Below are 20904 nucleotides of genomic sequence, written 5' to 3'. Positions count from 1 at the left end.
GATTGCCGCTGGATTGGGGTTTCCACAGGTAGGTGTAGAATCAGAATGAGAAAACAAAGGTGTTCAAAGTGTGAGAGAATCATTTGACCTGGTTGATCATGAGATCTAGACTGGATAAGAAAGGTCATAAACCTGATGGTTTGAGAGAATTTAAAGAACAAGTTTAGGATGAGTGAAAGAGCTTGAGAAGAGGCCTTCAAAAGGACCTCCTCATTTACAAAAAGTACTTGCAGTGGTCATAATTTGGGTAACCAAGGACAAGCATTGATTAAACAAGAGAAACCCAATTCAAAATACATCTATTGAGAGCCATTATGCATCACAAACACTTCAGGAAGTACAGGTTAAACATTTCTTCTCCAAGAATGATGTGTATAATGAGTTCTTTTGTTCTCAGCTTCGTTCTTCACAATGCCAACCAGATGCATGGATATGACTTTCCACGTGAAGCTGAATGCTCTAGTTTTAATATTTTCACTTCATTTGTTCTAGAAAGACATCCCCCCCGACAAAAGAATTTTAGATTAAAGTTGGATGTATAGATAACACAAAACAAACAAACAAACAAACAAACAAACAACAAAGCAGAGAGGAGGAGTAAGAGTGGGTTAAAACTAGAGGGCCCCATCCACCAGGCAAGGATGGCATGATCTCCTAGTATTTTGGAATCCTGCATAGGTGTGGCCTTAATTTATAGGGGGAAGATTTCTCTAAAAAATCCAACATGAAGAATCATTTCTTTGAAAAAATTTTTGGACATAGCATCCCCCTCAAGAATTTCAGGCCTTTTGATCTTGGTTTTTGTCTATGAAGAAAGGTTAGTGTCTAAGCTTCCTTAAGGTAGGGAATGTGTTGGTCTTGTTACCTTCTGTATGTGCATTGCCCACCATAGTATCCGACAAATTGTAGAACTCAACAAATATTCTCTTGGCTCCCTACAAGTTACAGCTTGTTTAGAAGCCCCAAACTTCACCGGAGAACCAAAGTCTCCTGTAACAGCCCATGAAGTTACGAGTTCCTGGCTAGTTATGAGAGCCATTGTATGCAGAAGTCCACAGCTATACCTTCCTTCCTTATATTTGTGGTTTGTTTACAAAACTCCCTGTCCAGTCAAGCATTACTTTTCCCATCCATGGTATTGTCTGGTTACACAACTGACCTTCCAACATTAGCAAGTTTCTAGGGAGCAGAGAAAGAAAATTAACCCAAGGCCAAATTAGTTCATAGAAAGGGTTTTGTAAGCTTTCACTCATGCCATGTGCCTAGAAAAATAAAAGCTCAAGAGGTTCTTTTAATTAAAGAAAATGTATTTTTTGAAGGGAACTAAAGTGTTTATATATACATTAAAAATGCAAAAATAAACATATATTCTTTTTTAAACATATACTCATTGGGTTCTTACAATATTTACTACTACTACTACTACTACTACTACTGATTATAATTATAATTATAAACCACTAGCTGGAGTGCTAGCAACTTTGGAAATTATTTTGGATTACCTGGCAAACTTTTCAAAAGTCACAGGCAATGGTTAGCACCTTCCACAATTTTACTTTTATTGAGAATGATTAAGTCTAATAGTCATAAATTTTTTTCTGACCATCTGACATGCCCAAGACTTTTTTTTTCCTGGTCACATTTTCCTCTTGGTCCTTTTGGAAAAATTTTCAATGAATTTTCCTTTCCTGCCTCCAATAAGGTACAGATGTTTCTTCAGTGACCTCAACATTTCTACTGTTGGAGAAAGTCACATATTATCTTAATAAATGTATATGATGATGTATCAAAAATTTCTCAATTTTGTTTTAAAAATAACTTATTCTATGCCTTGGCTGGTGTGGCTCAGTGGGTTGAATGCCAGCCTGTGAACTAAAGGGTGGACATTTCAATTCCTAGTCAGGGCATGTGCCTAGGTTGTGGGTCAGGTCCCCCGTAGTGGCGTATGAGAGGCAACCACACCTTGATGTTTCTTTCCCTCTCTCTAAAAATAAATAAAATACAATCTTTAAAAAAATAAAATAAAATAAAAATAACTTATTCTAAGGCTTTTTGGCTAGCAGGTGTGATAGGTATGCACATGGGAGGCATAAAACCAAATAAGACTGAGAGAATTTTTATGGATTATGAGCTTTGAGCCCATCTTGTTTGTCTAGTGACATAGCTTCCTACAAGTATGTCCTCTCATTTCTCAACAAGAGCAAATAAGGAACAGCTATGGAGAGGAGTCTCAGATAGTGCTTGAAGCTCGTTCTTTGGTGCATTGAGCCTGAGTTAGTTCAATGGAATAACAGACAAATACCAAAAACCAAGTAACAGGACCATTTCTTCTCCTAGGAAGGTCCCATTATTCTATGCATCCCTCCCTTATAATTGCGTTGAACAGTGGGGATGGAGTTCCTCCCCTGGAGTCCTTTCCACGGTACCTATCAACTCAACCTGGCTCATGTCCACCTCTCTATGGGTTAGTGGGATTTCAGATGATGATGACTGCATGTCTAAGATTATGTCTCCTCCTAAAGAAATCTGCTTTAGATGGTAGTGGTGCTGAGGATGATTTCTTTTGTTCTCAGTCCGTACTTCTTTGAATGACAAGAATAGACACTAAAGTCAGTTTAAGCATGGTGAGTGAGCAGGGTCACCAGGAACAATATAGTGAGAATGAGGAATGCTCACCGGGTCATCAAGAAAAAACACTTCCCCAAACCTTCTAGAAACAGAAGTTCGTAGTAAGACAAGGAGAGGAAGTTCGGGGTTAAAAGGGGGAAGCATTAGAATAAATCCCAAGTCCTCTTACCTCACTAGATTTAGAGTAAGCAGCAAACCTGCTGGAGTGTGTAAAAATCTCAGACTCAGATTTAGGTTTCATGACATTTCCAAACCATTTTCGAACCTGGAACATTAAAGGAAATACCAGGATGGTTTTTGTTAATATCAGAGAAGAGAAAAGGCAGAGTTGGGAAGAAGAAAGTGACATCATGAAAAAAAACTTTTCCTGCAAAATGTGGTTTATCCATACAATAAAATGTTACCCTGTCTTCAAAAGGAATGAAATTCTGACACATGCTACAATGTGGATGAACCTTGAGGATAATATACTGAGTGAAATAAGGCAGTCACAAAAGGACAAATACAGTATGGTGCCATATGTATGAGGCCCCTATAATAGTCTAATTAATTAAGACAAAAAGTACAGTGGTGGTTGCCAGGGGCCTGGCAGGGAAGAACGAGCTGTTAGTGTTTAACGGGTATAGAGTTTCAGTTTGAGATGATGAAAAATTTCTAGAGAAGGATGGTGGTGATGGCTCTGCACAATGTGCATGTGCTAATGCCACCAAACTGCACACTTAAACATGGCTAAAGTGGTAAATTTTATGTTACGTATATTTTACCATAATAACATTTTGCGTATTTCAGAATCTTTGTTGGTGAAAACTTACAAAATATGCTTATGTGGGAGAAGAAAATAGAAGTCACACATAATTCCTCAATCTAGTAAAAGACAATTGATGTTTTGGTTTGGGGTCCCTCACAAGCAGACCCCAAGAAAGGGTTCAAGTGTAAAGAGTTGATTTGAGGGATGATCTCCTGATGCACTAGGGGATCAGTGGGGAAGTGAGATAGGGAAGGGAAGGCAGACAGTAAAAAGTACCTAATCTTTTCCACTGAGTTTCCACTTGGACAACTGGGGCTCAATCTCATTGAGGAGCTCTGGGAAATAGCATAGGAAATATCTCAGAGTTATTCCACCCAGGGGCCAAGAGATCTGGGACATTTATCCACCAGCTCCCACCAGCATTAGTTGATAGCTGCTGTCAAGAGCTATTACTGTCTGGAACCACCAGCTTGTCCCGTGCATGGGCCAGGCATGCCCTGTGGGCAGTAAGAAGCCCACAGCCCTAGACCCATAGGTGTTCACAATAAGCAACCCTGGGAATGTCGAGATGAATGCCTAAGGGACCTGAGGGAGCCATGAACAGTATCTACCACACCAAGGTTTCCAGCCAAGGTTTCACACCAAGGTTGACATCCTGGGTTGGATCATCCTATGTAATGGGGCTGTCCTATGCAATGTAGGATGTTTAACAACATCCTTGGTCTCTACTCACTAGGTGCCAGCAGCGTCTCTCTCTCTCTCCGGTTGTGACAATAAAAAATGTCCCTAAACATTGTTAAATATGCTCCCCTGGGATTGTTTGAGAACCCATTATTCTTTGCCATGTACACCCATATCCACCACCAACAATAAATGTTTATACACATTATATAAACAAGATGCAACCCTTCTGGAGCACCATTTTGAAACTTGCTTTTTTCCTAATACATTTTGGATATCCTTACAGTCCCAAAGTATTCTTGCACCTGGACAAAATTTAACATTTGAAATGTTTCAAGCCTATGCTTGTTCTTTGCTCTCCAGGAAGTGTTGGCTCTTTCAGCTTGGTCTTCCTCTCCCTCACCCACTGACTTCCTCTTTTAGTTTGGTTCTTTCGGCACCTGAATGCCGACTGAAGAAGAAAAGGAGGGAAGGAAAAAGGGACGGAAGGAAGAAGAGGAACAGAGAGAGGAGGAGGAGGAGAATAGTACTAGTAATAGGAAAGAGCGTGTGTCAGCCAGGACAGGTTTTGCTACAGTGAAAATGTCAAAGTCTTAGTGGTTGAACTCAACCAAGGGATACCTGGGCTATGTGTCTCCTTCATGGTATTTGAGAAGTGCTTGTATAAAGACCTTGAGTGATTTTGTATTTCTTCTGGTTGCTGAAGTATGTTCATTTGGCCATTGTCCCTCTTGACCTGGACCATGTGGACTCCAGCTTCATTGTGGTTTCAGTCTTTTACAATATATTCATAGTTGTATAGTATCCTGTTCTGTAGAGGTAGTGTAATTTAACTAAATCTAAGTAGAAGTTATGTCCACATAGTTCAATAGTATACAGTAGGGTTTCATTGTGTCTGGGGTTCAATTCTGCGGACAATGTGCTGTGCACATTATCCCTGAGTGCCCCTCAGTAAGTAACATCTTATAGGCTCATCTCAACAAGCCCAAAGTAGCCAGTATTTCCTGAGTGTTGGACACACACCACTGTTTTTTTCATTCAGCTATAAGCACATGAATTGGCTTGTATTTAGTAGTCATACTGAACATAAAATGTATATCTTGAAAAATGGGAAGCTCACACTATAAGATGCCTTAGGAATTGAAATGAACTGAGGGAGAAGTACATATATAAGTCTTCTGCATTGTGCTCACTCAGGTGCATACATACACCAAGAAGAGTTGCATGTAGTTTTCTTTGACTGTATGTGTAAGCTACAGTGGCTTATAATAGAGACGGGTAAATGGATGGATAGAAGGATGGAGTGTGGATAGATGATGTAATGCAGTATAGCACAATGTTAATGTAGATGAGTGGTATACAGCAGGCTTTTGAATGATATTATTTCATTCAGTGTTGTTCTGTTATAATGTTGATGAAATGCTGTAAGAATTTAACTCTTTACATCGATTAGCCTATGGTAAAACTGGTTTCATTCTATGTTGTTTTGCTTAAGACTGCAGAACTTATTGATAATATTAAGTGAAGACTTACTGTATATGTGTTTGCTGCATAATTCTTTCAACTTTTTTGTGTGTTTGAAAATGTTCATAATAAAATTTTCAAAAATTTAGCTTATTATGCATATTAAAACATGTTAGTATTGAGACTACCACATGGAAATATGTTTAATAATTCATGTGTTTAACCACATTGGTTAGTATCATACTACCACATGGAAATATGTTTAATAATTCATGTGTTTAAGTAGTGTGGTAGATTGCATTATTGATCCTAATTATCCATCCCCCTAAAGTACTATTACACCCTGTCTTAGCCTCATGGTGGGTGGTGGGGTTTTTTCCTTTGACTTTCGGCTTGGACCTGTGACTTTCTTTGGCCAAAGGGATATCAGTGGAGGTGATATAGGCAGAATCGCAAGGCTTGAAATGGCCTTGTCCAGTAAAGTTTGTTTTCTTGTGATTTTGTCATTGTCATGAAAAGAACTTATGTAGGGAAACTGCTCTCTTTTCTTTCAAGCCTTGGGAAGAGTCACAAAGAGCAGATCTGAATATACCTGCATTGTATAGCCAAGCCAAGCTAAGCCTAGCCAAGATCAGCTGGACTCCAACCACCTGCATACTTGAGAATAAGAAAAGTAAATATTTGTGTTTAAGCTATTGACATTTTTTAGCTTCTCTGTTACACAGAAATAGCCATTACATATAGGAAAGCTGAGGAAAATCATGATACTTCCTTGATGTGGTAATTATTTAATTTGTGAAAGCTATGAGTAAATTGACATATTTTGCCCTGGCCAGGGAGCTCTGTTTGTTAGAGCGTCATCCCCCTACTCCAAGGTTGTGGGTTCAATCTCTGGTCAGGGCACATACAAGAAGTAACCAATGAATGCATAAATAAGTAGAAAAACAAGTCAATATTTTTCTCTCTCCCTTCCTCTCTCTCTCTCAAATCAATAAATAAAAACAATTAAAAAATAAATTGACATGTCTCACAATCAATAGTATCTTAAAGTAGAGAAAATATAGGTTGTATTTACATACTGTTCACAAGTTCATATGAAAATTTAGCAAACATGGATCTAAATGTTCATTAAATTACATATTTGTGAATTTTTCTTCATTTAAACAATAAAGAAAGGGGTAAAAGTTTACCTGCTGGCTGAGGAGGCAGTACACCAGGAAGATGAAGATGCCCTGCAGGCTGTTGATGATGGTGAAGAGATAGGCCATGACACGGGCAGCTGCGCCCACCTGCAGGACTCCCAGACACCACGTGCAGCCCAGGATGAAGAGCTGGGCCATTGCTTTAAACGTCAGCATCCTGGGGAGAGTAGAAAGCTAAGAATGGATGTGGACACTCCTGTGGTGTAGTTCTTATTGGTGAGGACTCTGGAGCCAGACTGCCTTGGTTTAAAGCCAAGGCAGCACTAATCCACTGTGTGACATTGGGCCAGTTACTCTGCCTTTCTGTAACTCAGGTCCCTCATCTTTATAATAGTCCTATTTCATAGGGCTACTGCAAAGATTAAATGAGACTTTAACACAGGTATTTAGGACGGTATATAGAACAAAGTCAGTGCCACATATACAGAAAACATTCTGAAACTAGGGGCTCTTTATCTCTTTCTCTTTTTTAGGTGGGGGGTGGGTCATATACTTTGTTATTCAAACAGGATGAAAAAGGGTGTTATTAATAGTTACAATGGGTCAACAGGCATAAACAGGAACTGTCCCAGGCAAACTGAGATGTAAGGTCACTATATATCTATATATATACATATACATCCCTAATTTTAAACCATAATGTTTTATGTGAGAAAAGCTGGTTGAGGAATGATTTCTGTAGTGAATGTGTGCACGTGTGTTCTATAGAAATGCACAAAAAAAAATCTCTGGGGAAAATATCACACATATTATATCATACTTATCATAAAATGTGTTAACTCTAGCTTTCATGGGAATAGCAGGAAAAAGGGGGGTATCCATTTTCACTTTATATATTTTTAAAAATTTTGAAAAAATTCAACATGCTATTTTGTGATTAAAATGAAAACAGTAAATTATGTGTTCTAATTAAAATAGATACCACAAAATAAAAAAAAAGTTCATAGCCCCCAATTTTTTAAAAGAAATAGTATTATACAAAATATATTTTAATCTAAATCTTTTACAAATCCATTACACACAACTCTTAGGGATACATTTAAATTCGTTATTATTAGCCAAACCAGGCTCTACCTGTGGGATGAACCCAGTTTTGTTGGGGCATCCTTCAGAAGTGCAACTCCTAGAGTTTCTATAGAATTTCAGCTTTCAGCAACTGATGGGGTAACAAGCTTAAGCTGGTTGTTTTTGATAAAAAAGAGTACTCCTGTGTGCATCTTGTGTTGTGTGGCAGAAAATGCTGTTTTTTTCCCCATTCTCTTCCTCTTCCTTTTAGGGTTAGATCTCTTCCCATTTTGAGTTTTTTCAAGGACATATGGCTACCTAGTCAGAGACTGCATTTCCCAGCCTCCCTTGAAGCTAGGTGTCACCATGTGACTAAGGTCTAGCCAATAAGAAATGAGCAAATGTGGACCATGCAACTTCCATGTCATCTTGTTCCCATGGATGGGAAACTGACAAAGACAACATCCTAGGGAATGGTGGAGAAACACAGTAGAAAGAACCTGAGTCTCTGGATCACTTCGTGGAGCAGAGCTTTCCCACTAGTCTTGGACTGCTCACCTCTGGACTGTGATATGAGAGTAACATAAACTTCTGTTTCACTCTTTTTTAGTGGGGGGCTTTTCTGTCTCAGCAGCTTAACCTGTACTCTCTCTAATACAGACATTGGGAGTTGGAAGTGGCCTTGCTAGTCCCTGGAGCCTTGCTGTGGGGTGTCCATGGGTGTAGATATGTAGGAAGGACAAGAAGAGGTTGAGCAGAGGAAGAGAGGGCCAGAAGTACCACTTGTTCCATTTTACCTTACATTCTGGATGGTTGACACTTCGCTGTTGAGGGAGGAGAGTTTTCTTTTCAAAATGTAAAGGACCGAGAGAAAAAACACTAAATTCACCTGCAGGAATGATGTAGACCAGGAAGAATGCAAATTAAAATAATGTGATTTGTTCATTATAAATGGCACACAGCTCCTACTTTCCCAACATGGGACTGAATTGGTAGCAGGTGGAAACCATACAATAGAGAAAATGCATGGCCCTTGTAGTGTCCTGTACCCAACATTTATGGTGCTTCAGCCAGGAACACTGGAGCCACATACTCACACAGATAATGGCACAGACAGGGCCAAGGAAACTCCAGATGAATCCTTGCTCCAGTTGGAGCCAGCAGCTGAAATAATGGGAAAAGGAACTCAAAGAGAGATCAGAGAAAGCACGTGAAATGAACATGAAGTGACACCCTTTCCTGACAGAGTACTTTTCCATCATCTGAAAATGTCAGCTGATGGATGACAATGAAGGTTTTGATTGTTCACTACCATGTGTTAATGCTCCATTAAATATTTTAAAAGCACAGTCCTGTTGAATTTTCACACCAGCATCATGAGGGTGGAACAATGGGGATAATTGTTATCCCCATTTTGCTGAAGAGGAATCTGAAACTTGAGAACTCTGAATTATGGGAGGGATAAAGCTGATATCTAAGCACAAAACTGCTTCTTTTCAGAATCTTCCAAGCTCTTACCGCCATGTTTCCCTGATTCTTTGGGGGAAAGATCAGCACTCTTATCCTCTAGGGAAAAGTAGAGTGCGTTTGCTGCGGAGATCTCAGTCACCGTCATCAATGCTGACCCCAAACTGCTCATGGCACAGGGTGAGAATCAAGCTCACCAATTAGGCGTTCCATAAAGGTGAGGCCCGGAAGCTGCAGAAATGGCCACAATCACAGCCGGGACTCCGTAGCCCACAGGGAACATGAACTTCATGAACCTGCTCATGCTGGAGTAGTTGACCGCCGTTAGGTTGCGTGCGGTGAGGAAGAGGTGCAGGCCCTCCAGCAGCATCCAGGTGAAGGCGGCCAGGTAGAGGTAGTGCAAGGCACCCGCGATGATGGCGCACAGCACCTGGGGGAGAAGTTAGAGTCACCAGGTGGGATACTTAGGGTGAAGTATGACCTGAGAACCTCTCCTTTATATTGGCATTGAGTTCAGAGGACATGACATTAGACAAAGGTCATCAAATGTAGAAAAGTTTGGTAATCAATGTCAGCGTCGCCCACCTTGGCACCACGCCTCCAACCTTTCCCAGGACCCAAGGACATTTTATTAAGGGGTTACAGCATGGCCCCATGAACTCCACATCCCCTGGACAAGTCAGAGGATCCTCTGGGATGGCGTCGGTACCTTGTGCTCGGTTCTGTTGATGGCCGTGAGGAAGAGCAGGTGCGCCAGGAAGAGGCAGATGCAGAGCTGCAGGTGGAGGGACGTGCTGGTGTTCTGGATGGCTTTGCACAGCAGGAAGGTGAGGGCTGCCAGGAGGAGGCACAGCAGGGAGAGGCTCAGCCCTACGTGGGTGATCACAGCGAGGGTGGCATCCTCCTCCTGGGACCAGCAAAGAGGAGATAGCAGTCACATTTTCCTGCTCTGGGATTATGGTTTTCCCCCTTTGGAACAGGGCATTGTAAACACAGGCACAAAGCCTGGTGATAGAAAGTGTGAGAGGCGCCTGTAAGAGTAAGGCTTTTTCCCTCGGCTTCATTGAGGTATACCTAATATAAGAAATATTGCACATATTGAGTGCACACATTTTGATGAGTTTATAAGTAGGCATATATCTGTACTATCATCCCCACAATCAAGGTAATGAACATATCCATCACCTCCAAAAGATTTCTTTGTGTCTTGTTTCTTTTTTCGAGATTTGTGGTAAGAACACAACAATGAGACCCACCCTCTTAGCAAGTTATTAAGTGCACAACCCCCTATTGTGAACTATAGGCTCTATGTTGCATAACAGAATTCGAGCTGAAAGGAATGGGTATGCCAGACCTACTCAGTCTTGCGCACAAGAAGTCCCGTGTAATAGAGGCTATTAACCTCTTTACACTGAACTATATCTGCTCTTTGGCTGCTTTCTGTGAAGCCCTGTGACTCTGCCCGAGAGTATTTCCCCTGTCTCAAGAGTGTGCTTGCATGTGCCAGAGCAAGTCACGAGTGCCAGGGTGTAATGACCCTCAAGGAACAGTTGGGGAATTGGTAGATAAACATGCCACCTCTGATGGGAAGGCTCTGAGGTGCATACCCGATGACATCTCCCAGAAGTACCCAACGGGATTGAGCCCCAGTTGTCCATGGGGATAACTGTCTCTTTGATGCACCTTTTCCTGGGTGTCTTCTCTTCTCTCTCACTTCCCTACTGTCCTACTGTTGTTTCCTGGCTTCACCTTCCAGAGAAACTACCTGCCCTCAAATTCTTTTCTCAAAATCTGTTGGTGTGAGGCCCCAAACTTAGATACCCTACTTCATTCAGCTCTCGGGGACTCATTTCATTAAAGACAGGGACCAGGGATCTGCTGAGCCATACAGACTTAGCCAGACTCACTAATGGGAAATGATACTCACCAACCCTTATAATTATATGGAGATTTTCATTTTTAATGTCACTTTATAGAACTTTTTAATCCTTTGTTTTTCCAACCTTAAAGGTGGGAAATATAACACATATACAGAAAAACACAGAGAAGTCAATCTACCATATGATTAATAATTATTAAGTGAATACTGATCATGAACTAACCTGTGGACATTATCCCAGATGTTCTTCCTAACTGCAATCCACCACCTTCTCCCTGAGAATAGCCATGGTCCTATTATGATAAGTTTTACCACCTATGCATTCAATCCCTGAGAATATAATTTAGTTGCGTCTGTTTTCCAACTTTATAATGACGTAACAATACTCTGCTGCACAAAGTCACTCAGAAACCCGAGACAACAGAGGCCCTGCCATCTGTAGCTGTACCATCTGGAGTATGTTGCTTCCTCCTCACCCTTGGGTGTCCCACATGGAATTGTCTATGTTTCATCTCAGAAAAGTAGCATTGTTTTTAATATCCCCCCAAAAGGAAACAACCTAGATACTCATTAACTGTGGAATGGATAAGTAAATTGTAGTATAGTCATGCAAGAGAATATTACACATATACATCAACAAAAATGATTAAACTAAGGCTATGCCCAACTCAGATGAATTTCATAAATGTAAGAAAAAGAAAGTATTTTATGTTTTTAAACCTATTTTAGTGTCCCCACGGCCCTGTGTAATAGGAGAGGTCAGCGATTTCCACCACGTGTTGTTCCTGGGGTGCCACTTCCATCCCTGAGAAGAGCAGAGGGATGTAGGACTTCCTGTGTGCTGCCACCCAGCCCGTGTCATCAGTGAGCTCTCTGACTCCACCTCCAGGATGTGTGTCCTGTCTTACTGTCTCCTACCACCTCATTGCCTGACACCTGAACCCTGACCACCATCATGTCTTGGGGAGGCCACTTTTTTTTTTATTCTCCCCCGAGGACATGCTTATTGGTTTTAGAGAGAGGAGAAGGGAAGGAGAAAGAGAGGGATAGAAACATCGATGTGAGGGAGAAACATGGATTGGTTGCCTCTTGTATGTGCCCTGACTGGGGACTGAACCTGCAGCCCAGGCATGTGCTCTGGCTGGGAACTGAGCCCACAACATTTGGGTTTACTGGGCGATGCTCTAATCAAGTGAGTCACACCTGCCAAGGCTGTGAGTCCACTCCTGACCACTGTTCATTCTTGACCTGAGAACCAACGGGATCTTCTAATGATGCAAATATGCAGCATCCATCATGAAAACCTTCCATTGCCTTCCAATTGCAATTAGAATGAAGTCTAAATTCCTGACATGGCATATTTCTCCTGCCTCCATCTCTCCAATTGGCCCCTTTCCAACTCCTCACATTTACTCTGTTCCAGCCACATTTTTCTTTGGAACATGCCAGATTTGTTCTCTCTTCAAGGTCTTTACGCATACTTGTGTTTCTTTGCCAGATGCTCTTTCTGAGGTCCTTTCCTATGGCTTTTTTTTTGATTGAGGTAAAATCCCCCAAATATAAAATTCACCCTTTTACAGTGTACAGTTCAATGGCATTTAGCACGTTCAATGTTATGCAACTGCTACCTCTGTGTAGTTCCAAAATGTTTTCATCACCCCAAACCTAAAACCCTGTGCCCACTAAGCAGTTAGCATCATTCATTCTTTCCCCAGCCCTTGGCAACCACCAGTTTGCTTTCTGTCGCTATGGATTTGCCTCTTCTGGACATTTCATGTAAGTGGAATCATACAACATGTGGTCCTTTGTGTCTGGTTTCTCTCACTCAGCGTGATGTTTTCTAGGTTCATCCGCATCGTAGCACTACTGACTCGATATTCAGATTGCAGTTCGTATATTTAATCCTCCTCTGACCACTCTATGAAACGCGGCACACCTCTGCAGTCACTCCAGTCCCTTGCTCGTTTTCATGCTCTTTATAGCACTTTTCGCCACCTAATAGGAGTTCAAAAAGGATTAGCCAGAGGAATTAAATGTTTGCATCATACCTGGCTGGTGGGGGCCACGAGGACAGCGAAACTGGACAAGTGAGTGCAACTGCATGTGGTGTGACTCTTGTTCACCTGTTCCAGGGAGCAGCCATCCCTGGACCAGTGGCCACCCTCCTCTGTGCTTTTCCAGAAGACGCAGGTGACATTTTGGCCCTGGAGGTTCGTCTGAAAATAGAATGGGCTCATTGTGTTTTTGCTCAGGAGGAACGGCTCTCAGAGTGTTGGTCTATGCGAGGGTGGAGAATGAGAGCCGTGGCTGCGAAGTGACTCTGGTGATTTCTATTTCAGGCGAAGGGGATGGCCACCAGGACACCTGTTCCTATAGCCCCGCCTCTGTTGGGATTTTGCAAAACACAAAACAAGGTCATTTCTCTCTGTGGAAGCCAGAATTTTATAAGATGTCATGGGTTTTATGATTTCGTCCCCTACCATGAGAGTCAGATAAAAAGACAGTGTAAGGCTCACGCTTTTCATTCAAGTTTTCTCCCAAGTAGTCTCCAGGCCAAATTTCTCTGGTCCCCCCACCCTCTCCCCCACCAAAACCAAACCAAACCAAGCCAAACCAAACCAAAACGAGCCAAAAACAAATCTTTCCACACCGGTTCCGTCCCTGACAGCAGCGCAATAATTGCTCATGCAATGTGAGGGGTAGAATAGGAAAAAAAAAACAGCACCAGGAAACAGAGAATAAATTAGCCTCCCACCCCTTCTCTTTGTCCCAAGGGCTCTAGAGCGACAGGTCATGGGGGCAAGGAGACGAGTGAGGTGCTTCCCTGTTTGGGGCTTGGATCCCCTTTGATTAGCCACTGGGCCATTCCCAGGTTCTTGCTCCATTTTCTCTACCCCATGCCATACATCAGAAATTCCATACCTAGATTTTACGCATTAGATAGAGAAAACCTACGATTCCCCACCTTTCCCCTTTAACTCTTAAATTTATATTTTAAAATTAGATTAACTTTCCTGCTTTATTGAGACATAACCGATGTACAACATTGTGTAGGTTTAAGGTATAAAATGTGATGATTTTTAAATATATATATATACACATATACATATATATTGAAATGATTACCATCATAAGTTTAGTTACCACCCATCACCTCACAGAGTTACAAGTATTATTTTGTGGTAAGAACTTCTAAAATCTACTCTCTTAGCAACTTCCAAATATACAATTCAATCATTATTAGCTAGAGTCACCATACTGTACGTTAGGTCCCCAGAACATATTCTTCATGTAATGGGAAGTTTGTACCCTTCGATCACCTTCATCTACATCTCTCACCCCCGACCCCTGGTAGCCACCATCTGTTCTCTGTGTCTTGAGTTTGGCTTTTTTAGATTCCACACTGAGTGAGATCTACAGTATTTGTCTTTCTCTCTCTACTTATATCACTTGCCATAATGCCCTCAAGGTCCACCCATGTTGTCACAAACAATAAGATTTCATTTAATTCTTATTTTCTTAATGGAACTGAAAGGGAAAGGAGCAAACAAATTTTACTACATCTATGCCTGGCTATTGCCCCTCTTGTCTTTAAGAGTTTGGACAGAGAATGGGAAAAGTCAGCAGATTAAATTAAAGTTTTTTACTGATTGACTTATGTAACCTTAATAATTAATACCAGCCTTCTGTGCAGAAATAGATATTATGTCTCAGTTCAAATTTCATAGATGTAGGAGTTACCTGTAGCTAAAGTAATCCCATGCAGTAGAATAATGCTGCCCCAGAAAAATAGTATGTGAGTTACTTAGGTAATTTGACATTTTCTACTAGCCACATTTAAAAAAGGTAAAAAAAAGTCAAATAAATTTTAATGATATATTTCATTTAACTCACTATATATAAAAGTGTCTTTTTAATTTTATAGATTTAATCTATTACATAATAGACTAAAATTTCAATTCAAATACAGGGTAAAATACTGTAAGCATTCTTTTGGTGTGCCTGTCTAATATGTTGTATCCCTACAGAGCATACATATGTCTAGTTAAGACATAATTCCAAGCCTTGGCCAGATAGCTCAGTTGATTTGTGCATTGTCTCAATTCGCCAAGGTTGCAGGTTCAACCCCCAGTCAGGGCGAATACAAAAATGAACCAATGAATGCATAAATATGTGGAACAACAAATTAATATTTCTCTCTCTCCCTCTTCTTTTCTCTAAAAAAATCAGTAAGTTAGCCTTGACTGGTGTGGCTCAGTGAATTGAGTGCCAGCCTGCAAACCAAAGGGTTGCTGGTTCAATCCCCAGTCTAGGGAACATGTGCCTGTCCCCAGTAGGGGGTGCGCAAGAGGTAAGCATGTTTCTCTTCCTCTCATTCTCCCTCCCTTCCCCTCTCTAAAAATAGATAAAATCTTTTAAAAAATCAATCAGTTAAAAAAAGACATAATTCTACAAAATGCTGCTCTAGGTCCCTTTCTCTTAATATGTTAATATAAAACAATATATAGAAATTATTAAAGAGATAGTTTGAATGCTTTTTTCTTACCAAGTTCTTACCAAATCTAGAAACACTTAATCTTCACAATACTAAATCTTCGAAATATCAATCCTGACCCACCACATTTTATTTTAATTAATTATCTTCAAGACCAAAAAAAGGAAATTTTATTGAAGATTTTTGTGGAACGTTGAGGTAAGTGGTTAACATTGCAAAACAAATTGCTAACTATTGTTTTTTTATGATTACAAAAATCTCTTTTTTTGTAAGGTCTCATTATTTCCTGAAAGCTCCCCTTAATTTTTCACTCTATCCTAATCTTTTCTCTGCCTACTCTCTCTCAACTCTACATCTCCATTGCCTGTCCACCATTTCTTTTTTTCTATAGAGCAAATTTTCTTGCTCTTGGCACCTCTAATGTGCATACTGATCAAGAGTTAGCAGGCTATGGTACCCCCATCACCAAGCGGGACTTACCAGCTCTCACTGTGTTCACCGCTTTATCTTTCTTCTCTATCCCATCCTTTCTCCTTACTTTTTATGTCTGTGTTCAGTCATCATGATCCCCTTCTTTTATCTTCCTTTCATAAGAGACTTTGTGCCACTGGGGACTAGAGGTATGGCCAAGATGACCATTGACAAGCCATGATGGCAAATGAAGGGGAAGTGAAAGAAGGTGACTGATTTCTCACCACCTCTCCCCCTATCACCTGCTACTCCTTCACTCTCTTCCCTTTCCCCCATCTAGTCTCTGATGAATACAAACAGTTTCTGTTATAAACTAATTATTCATTAGGGGGATGTGGTGAGAGATTGGGGAACCAAGGGGTTAGGATAGTCTGCACGATAAATGCAAAAAACAAAGTTCCTGTCTTCAAGGATCATGCAATATTGTGAGACCCACCCCATTTTAAATGCTTAACAGCCACAGGTAGCTCCTGGCTACCATATGGGGCAGTGTAGGTCTAAAACCGCAGACTAGGAGGCTATGCAAATTGATCCATTTATGTCTGTGAAACCCAAGCAAGCTCAAATTGCAGGTTTGACCCACCTTCTTCGTATGCTGAAAACTCAGAATCACAGCCTTGGAGAGAGATATATTCCTTTTGGGTCCAATAGCAGCGCTTACTACGTGGGAGTTCAGGTACACTTGATCTTTCTCAGTCATCTCACCAAAAAAAGTTGCATTTATGATATTTCCAAGAGAAGAGTAGGAAATAAAGGCAACTGCACTGGGACCTGAGGACACAGAGAAATAAAGTGCCACTACCATTCCTTCGGCCCCTTTTCCTGCCCCAGTTGCATCACGCGCCCATGGTGGCCACACCTGAGCTCAGGTGCGCCTACTAAGTTTACGCTTCCTCCCATGCTCTTCCTCCCCAAATCCAGGTCATCCTCAAGGCTCAGCTCCATGCCAGCCTCTAGCTCAGGAAATGGTATCATACTTCCTTCTCTTGTGTTTCAGATGCAGCCCCTGCCATGATGATGGGAATTTAACTGTCCACTAATTATTTGTTTTTCCAAAAGGCACTACATTTCTTGAGTGGCCGTGCAGGAGACTTCATTTGGAAACCACAGGGCTACCAGCACAGTGCCAAACATCTTTATTTCCTAAAAATAATTTAACTTATATTTTAAACACCCAGAAAAGTATAACTGACATCTACACCCAGATTTAACATATATTATCATTTTGTCATATTGGCTTCAGGATTATTTTTTAAAAGAAATAAAATATTTTAGATATGGTTAAAGTTCCCACTATTTCATTTTTTACTTCCTTATCCAGAAATAACTATGGTCTTGAAGTGGATGTGTAGCCTTCCCATAAATACTTTTGTAATTTTACTACATCTGTATGTTTCCATAACAATATATAATCCAGTTTTCTGTGTTTAAAAATTCACATAAACGATGTCATTCTTGGGATATCCTTTTGCAACTTTCTTTTGTCACTGCACTTAATATTTTGAAGATTTAGTCATACCAATACATGTATAGTTTGGTTTTTATTTCAGTTTCTGTCAAGTGTCATATTATTTGATACACTACAACTTATTTGTTGTAAAAATAAATGATAAAATTTTGATTAAAAAAGAGAAAAAAATAAAATCGCTATAATATTCGACCATTTTGAGATAATCACTATTAGAATTCTGGATTTTTTCTAAGTGTAGATATGTGCATTTAAATATGTGTCTAAGATAGCCAGTGGAGAGCTGAGTATTGGGAATTATCTGATTCTGTAGGAGTGTTGCACCTTTATATTGCCAAGCAATTTCACAACTCTGTAGGCATAGAAGATAACACGTGGAAAATCGATAATAGCACAAATAATTTTTTTCTACTGACACGAGTTCATTTTGTCTGGTAGATAAACAGTTGCTTTCTGCCCTATGGAAAATACAACCTCAAACATTACATTGTACTGCCCTAGAGGATACTAATCAGTTTTTTGTATCTGTTAGCATGTTGACTGCAGTATTCATGGCTGTCTTGTATATGAGTATATTTGTATGTGTATATTTGTTCTTCAAATTGCCATTGAATTTTTCTTAATTTTATTGGTTTCTTGATTAATGAATGTCTTTGAAATGCATTCATTTACATTTGCCTGACAGTCATTATTTACCTTTTTTGAAAATGATGTATATGTGTAGATATACACAGACACATACACACATGTGTATATACCATGCATGTGCACATGTTCACATGTATGAGGGTTGAAATAAGTTGAGATTTTTCAGGGGAGGATTCTCACATTCTGAGGCTGACTTTGTATTTGTAGGTCTGAACCTTTTTTTGGTTTTACATATGGTAAAATTTGGGGGATGAGAAAAACTGGAAAAATCAAAAGAGGTTAAGCTCCATCATTTACATCAGAAAAGAGCGACATTTAAAGAAAATATTATGAAAGGTGGGAGGAGGGTCAAAGAAGAGGCAGACGGAATTTTGAAGGAGGGAGAGAAGGGGTTGGGTTAGCAGTAAAGAGGACCTTTAGGAAGTTGACTAATTTTTGTGTAATGTCGTTGCACTTCCTCTGCTGTCCCTTGAAGAGAGTTCTGCAAAGATGGACTTATTTTTCAAGGCTTTTAGATTTGTTTTTTCATATTTTTTGGATGAAATATAATGCTGACTGTGGACTCAAGGAAATCCATTTATAGTTGGGTTACATGTATCTCTATGTATTATGTATTAATCATTTCATTTCTATATATTCTATATGTATGTAAACCATCTAGAAATAAATAACATATATAGAAATCATCTATCTGTCTATCTATCTACCTATCCATCTATCCATTTATTCAACCCCCTTCCCCCACTTTTTTTTAATGGAAGACCTACTACATTCCAGACAATATTTCAGGGATGATGGGGAACAAAGCAAACTGAGTTTCTGCTCTTATGGCTCTTAAATTCTGGTGCAGAAGACAGACAAAAACCGCAAACAAATAAATAAAGGTGCATATCAGAGAATGATCAGTTCTATGAAGAAAACTGAGTGGAGTAAGTGGACATAGAGAGAGGTGATGGCATTTTGGAGAGTTTTCAGACAGCAGAGCCAAGAACGGGAGGGCCATGTGTGAAGGAAGGCGCAGCTTGGGGAAAACCCTGGAGCCACGGGTGAGCTTGGCTTGTTCAGGGAACATCGAGGAGGGTAGGGAGGTGACAGGTAGACCCTGAAGGACCTTAGGGGTTTTGGGGGACAGGACTTCTGTTTTTAAGTCTATAGAAAACCATTGAAGGGTTTTAGATAAGAATTGCTGTAATTTGGCATTCTTTAATAGGCTAATATACATATTTATATCAGACTTTTAGATAAGATATATATGATACAGAATATATATCATATACTTTTATCATATATTAATATGAGATGTACATATCTATCAATTGGGATATTGTTATGGGCTGAATTGTGTCCCCCTACCCTCCTAAATTCATGTTAAAGTCTTAAATCCCAATACTTTTGAGTATGACTGTATTGAAGATAGGGCCTTTAAAGAGGTGGCCAAGTTAAAAAAGGCTGCTCAGGGCGGCGGGGGCATCACCCAATCTGACTGGTGTCCTCATAAGAGAAGGAGATTAGGGTACACAGAGATAGATCAGGGATGTGTGTGTGTAGAGAAATGGCCATGGGAATACGCAATGAGAAGGCAGCCATTTGTAAGCCAAGAACAGAGGCCTTAGAACCAATCCGGCTGACACTGTGACCCTGGACTTCCAGACTCCAGAACTGTGAGGCAATTTCTCTTGTTTAAGCCACCCAGTCTGGTATTTTGTTATGACAGTCCTAGCAAACTAAAACAGAGTATCTATCTATCTATCTAGTTGATAATATTATAAACATATTTCCATGTTAGAAAGTCTTCACTATTCTTTGTAGCTGCCAAGAATTCCACATGGCAAAGAGCCCACATATAGTGAGTAGTTGAGAGTCTAGGGGCAAGAGCTGGGTGTCTGGTTTTCAGCTTCGCCACTTAGCTGCGCCATTTCTCTGACCAGGCCTTCCTGGCCTCACTCCAGGGATCAGAAGTAGGAGAACCACTTCTGTTTCTCTAAGTTAATGGCAATTTCTGTTGTCAGAACAAAATACTGGTAAATAGTTGGAAAACTGGCAGGTGACATATTTGCCTGTTCTTATGCTTAGAAATTACTAATTTCTAGCTGAAATATTGCCATAAGACCAAATCACAAGACCAGAGGAGACTGGCTGTAGAGGTTTCCAAGGTTGGTCTCAGTGGCCTTGTGGGTTTGTTCTGTGAGACAGTTTATTTGGGGAGAGGGAGGGTATGTCACATCTTCAATTACCTATAAAGACCCAGTTCACACCTGGTGTAATTTAATAGCACCCCCTTTCAGTCTCAAAATGGTCACTGGTGATAAATTCCGAGGTTGCTCTAGATTAGCAGTTCTCAACTGAGGGTGATTCTGCCCCCTCAGGAGACATCAGACAATGTCTGGAGGCATTTTGGTTGTCACAACTGGGGGATCGCAAAGCCTGAAGGACTGAGAAATGTCCTCCTACGAGCTTGTTACACACCCATCAATGGTTCTTGTCTCTCATTAGTCATGTTAAGGCTTCAGCCTAAATGTGGATTTAATTTGATGAGCACTTGTTATTCTCCACGTACGGTACCTATAAAGAATTCACGGTTCCGGCCCTGAAAGGAATCACAGTACAGTGGAGGAGACAGGGAGATGAGGTACATTCAGGGGTGGTGGCTGGGTTGGCACAGAGGCGGGAGGGCCTGGCTTGGGTGCTGTGATGGAAGTGGGCTGTTCTGGGAGGAATCACAGAGGACGTGAAAGTTGAGCTGTGTTA

At 40.5% G+C, this 20904-nt stretch overlaps 1 protein-coding gene across 1 annotated transcript in view; it reads right to left on the bottom strand.

Moving 5' to 3' along the window:
* Nucleotides 1-346: 346 nt before the first annotated feature.
* ADGRE3 (adhesion G protein-coupled receptor E3) overlaps nt 347-20904 on the bottom strand; it is a 54036-nt gene continuing 33478 nt past the window's right edge. The window contains exons 8-16 of the mRNA XM_054562074.1: nt 16624-16811; nt 13123-13290; nt 9905-10102; nt 9393-9625; nt 8826-8892; nt 8526-8617; nt 6712-6880; nt 2798-2893; nt 347-488 (exon numbers count right to left, since the gene is read on the bottom strand). Coding sequence (XP_054418049.1) covers nt 480-488; nt 2798-2893; nt 6712-6880; nt 8526-8617; nt 8826-8892; nt 9393-9625; nt 9905-10102; nt 13123-13290; nt 16624-16811 — 1220 coding nt within the window. The 3' untranslated portion in view covers nt 347-479. The remainder of the gene's footprint in view (nt 489-2797; nt 2894-6711; nt 6881-8525; nt 8618-8825; nt 8893-9392; nt 9626-9904; nt 10103-13122; nt 13291-16623; nt 16812-20904) is intronic.

This window comes from Pteronotus mesoamericanus, unplaced genomic scaffold (genome assembly GCF_021234165.1).
Source record: "Pteronotus mesoamericanus isolate MK-2021 breed Mesoamerican mustached bat unplaced genomic scaffold, CSHL_Meso_final scaffold_636, whole genome shotgun sequence".
Classification (NCBI taxonomy): domain Eukaryota; kingdom Metazoa; phylum Chordata; class Mammalia; order Chiroptera; family Mormoopidae; genus Pteronotus; species Pteronotus mesoamericanus.
Note: the sequence above shows the minus strand (reverse complement) of the source record. Positions and strands in the feature narration are given on the sequence as shown.